At 47.0% G+C, this 3,586-nt stretch overlaps 1 protein-coding gene across 1 annotated transcript in view; it reads left to right on the plus strand.

Annotated features, from left to right (window-relative positions):
- The first annotated feature begins 965 nt into the window (after nucleotides 1–965).
- LOC106813467 overlaps nucleotides 966–3,586 on the plus strand; it is a 22,987-nt gene continuing 20,366 nt past the window's right edge. The window contains exon 1 of the mRNA XM_014817605.1: nucleotides 966–3,525. Within this exon, the coding sequence (XP_014673091.1) occupies nucleotides 966–3,525 (2,560 nt within the window). The remainder of the gene's footprint in view (nucleotides 3,526–3,586) is intronic.

Raw genomic sequence — 3,586 nt, forward strand, 5'->3', positions numbered from 1 at the left:
ATCTTTACATATTTCCACCAGAGAATAACACGAAAAGCATTGTTTATCAAGAGAGAGCAATGAAAAGTGCAACCCATTCGTACATGCTGTTATAATAACTTTTTGTCATTTACACCATATTACTATTATGTTCCAGGGGTTCTAAGTTGGGTTGTGCTGTGTTATAAATGTCATACGTAACAGTTTTTTGCCATGCTTATTATCTTATTAGACTGATTTGTAAATATTGATATTGTGTGCAATGTTATTCTCCATTTTTACCCAATGTTCCTATTGTGTCCGATTATTAGTAGTATGAATTAGTAGCATGATTTTGCAGCGCAGCGGGTACCTGGAGCTAGTATTAAATAAAGGGTGTGTAGAGTAAATTCCCCACCACTGCCAGAGTGACAGTTGGTGGATCATTGAAGTAGACTATGAAGGCAAACTTTTAGAGCAATAAAAAAACTATATACCCAATTGCAAGGTTCAAGCAAAAAAGCCATCTTTTCTGCCGGACTATAAGCCTGGATTGTGTTGACTAGTCCAGTATGGCTGCATATCAGATACCCGCTCCACTTCCTATGTCGATGAAAGGAGAACTGAGCACAAATTGGAAAGTATTCAGACAAGCTTGGGATTATTATGCAATAGCCACGGAGTTAAATGAAAAAAGTGGAATAGTTCAAGCTGCAGCCTTGTGTAGCATAATGGGCCCGGAATGTGTCAAGATTATGAACACCCTACCTACTTTGTCTGTGCAGGATAAGAAAAATCCAGAATTGATTCTCAAGCAACTAGGTGAACACTTTATACCACAGAAGCATGTACTTTTCGAACGCAACAAGTTTTTGCTGGCTACTAAATTTGCTGCTGGCAATTTTAAAAACGAAACAAATGAAACAAATGATAGGATCATAGACCAACTGATATGTGGTGTTAAACACCGTGAGCTACAAAAATAATACCTGGGGAAAGACGACAAGATGACACTCGAACAAGCCATTAACTATGGCAGGGCGTTCGAGGCGTCCATGTCCCATATGGAGAAACTATCGGTGGTACACAGAGACAACATGGCCTCTGGTACAGCGTCCGTACACGCGTTCAGGAGACGTGATCGGGCACATCGAGGCAACGACCGGGACGACACCCAGAACTGCAGAAATTGCGGTAAAAAGCACCCCCAAAGGAAATGCCCCCCGTATGGGACAGTGTGCGGTGCTTGTGGAATCACAAACCACTGGGCACAGTGTTGCATGAGAAAAAATCGCAACAAAAACCGTAACAGCGGTACCGGTCACTCCAAGTCACGCGATCGAAGGTCACTACGCCGTGACCATGGCCGCAGTAAAGGCCTGAGTAGGGTGAACTCTAATGTTCATTCATTAAACCAGCAGTCACAATCAGAATATGAATCTGAGAACGTAGGACAGGCATTCGATCGCATGAAGTTTTCGAGTATTGGTGTAGGCGCTGTCACACAGCCGAGCCACATTGGAGAAAATAGAGATGAAATTTTCTCCGACCTTGACATCATAGTGCCAGGTCGCAAGGATCGCAATGCTTCCTTAAAGGTCAAGGTCGATACTGGCGCGCAGGGCAATACCCTGCCGATACGCATTTTCAGACGTATGTGTCCACAAATGCTAACACCCGATGGGTACCCCAGAGCAGACAGAGTGCGGAACAGAGCCATGACTTTGCAGACTTTGACTGCATACAACGACACAACCATCAAGCACTATGGGTCGATCGGACTGCCGTGTAGTCACAACAACAAGAATGTTGTGGCAGAGTTTTACATCGTTGAATGCGATGGGCCGGCGATATTGGGGTTACTGTCGTCGTTAGCGCTAAAGCTAGTATCGGTGCATTGCGCTATCACGGCAAAGCCGCAGAAACCTGTGGCCAGCCAGAGACCTGGCATTCCAGCCATTCGGTCAGTACGTGACCTACAGGGGCTGTACCCCGACCAATTTGATAAAATTGGCAACTTCCCAGGAGAGTACCACATCATGGTGGACCCGAACATCCCTCCTGTGGTACACGCGCCACGTAAGACACCCATCCAAATGAAAGACGAGATCAATACTCAGCTAGACCAGTTGGTCAAGCAAGGCGTTATCAGGCGGGTAACAGAACCCTCGGAGTGGGTTAGTTCCCTGACATACAGCCGTAAAGCAGACGGTAGTTTGCGCATATGCTTGGACCCAAAGGAACTAAATCGTGCAATCTTGCGATCTCACAATAACACCCCTACCCTCGAAGAAATCACACACCGATTCAACGGCGCACGTGTGTTCTCAAAACTTGACGCCAAGAACGGATATTGGTCAATCAAGCTGGATGCGGAATCCCAGCTATTGACCACGTTCAACACGCCGTTTGGGAGGCATTGTTTTTGCCGTTGTCCGTTTGGGCTAGTTATGTCCCAAGACGTGTTCCAGAGAAAAATGGACGAGATTCTTGACCAAGTAGGAGAAGGGGCGTTAGGGATAGCAGACGACATAGCAGTCTATGCTGAAAACCAGGCCAAACACGATCAAGTGTTACACAAGTTGATGCGCGTTACGAAGGAACGAGGCCTGATGTTCAACAGTGGGAAATGTCAGATCAACGTACCGTTTATAAAATTCTTCGGTATGGTGTACGACGCAGATGGCGCACACCCAGATCCTGACAAGATCGACGACATAAAAGCGATGCCACCCCCCGAAAACAAGACTGCAATGCAAGAGTTTTTAGGACTGGCAACATATATGTCGCCGTTTATCCCAAGGCTATCCGATCACACATGTCATCTCCGGGAGATGCTCAAGCGAGATGTTGTGTTCGATTGGTCACCTGCTCACCAGGAAGCGTTTGACAAGATCAAACAGTTGATCTGCAACAACGTCACCCTGGCGTACTACGACCCTGCTAAGGAAACAGTCCTGCAGGTCGATGCATCGTTGAAGGGCCTGGGTGCGGCACTCATACAGGACAACCGTCCGATTATGTTTGCGTCGAAATCTCTGTCAGACACCGAGCAACGTTATGCAAACATCGAACGGGAGCTGCTGGCAGCAGTATTTGCAGTGGAAAGATTCCACACCTTCCTCTATGGCCGCCACTTCAAAATAGAGTCGGACCACAAGCCATTAGAGATGATTTCTCTGAAAAACTTGACGTCGGCACCTCCACGATTACAGCGAATGGTGATGCACTTACAAGGGTACGATTTTACCATACGGTATCGACCCGGGCCAGACATGCTCCTGGCAGATTGTCTCTCGAGACAACCCAATCAGAGAAAGCGTACTACAATTGACCTCGACGTCAAGGTATTCCACGTGCAGTTCTCGACGTCAAAGATTCAGCAACTGCGAGAGGAGTCTAACAAAGACGCCATTCTTTGCGCGTTGCGAGACGTTATCATAGCCGGATGGCCAGATGAGCGACGCGGTCTCCCAACCCCGCTCAGGGTATATTGGTCCTTCCGAGACGAACTGAGTGTCGAGAACGGACTAATCATGAAAGGCCAAAGAGTGATGATACCTGAGAGTGAGACCATGCAAGCCGATATCTTAGAGCAGATACATACTGGTCACCAGGGCGTTACCAA

This window comes from Priapulus caudatus, unplaced genomic scaffold (assembly GCF_000485595.1).
Source record: "Priapulus caudatus unplaced genomic scaffold, Priapulus_caudatus-5.0.1 Scaffold778, whole genome shotgun sequence".
NCBI lineage: Eukaryota > Metazoa > Priapulida > Priapulimorpha > Priapulimorphida > Priapulidae > Priapulus > Priapulus caudatus.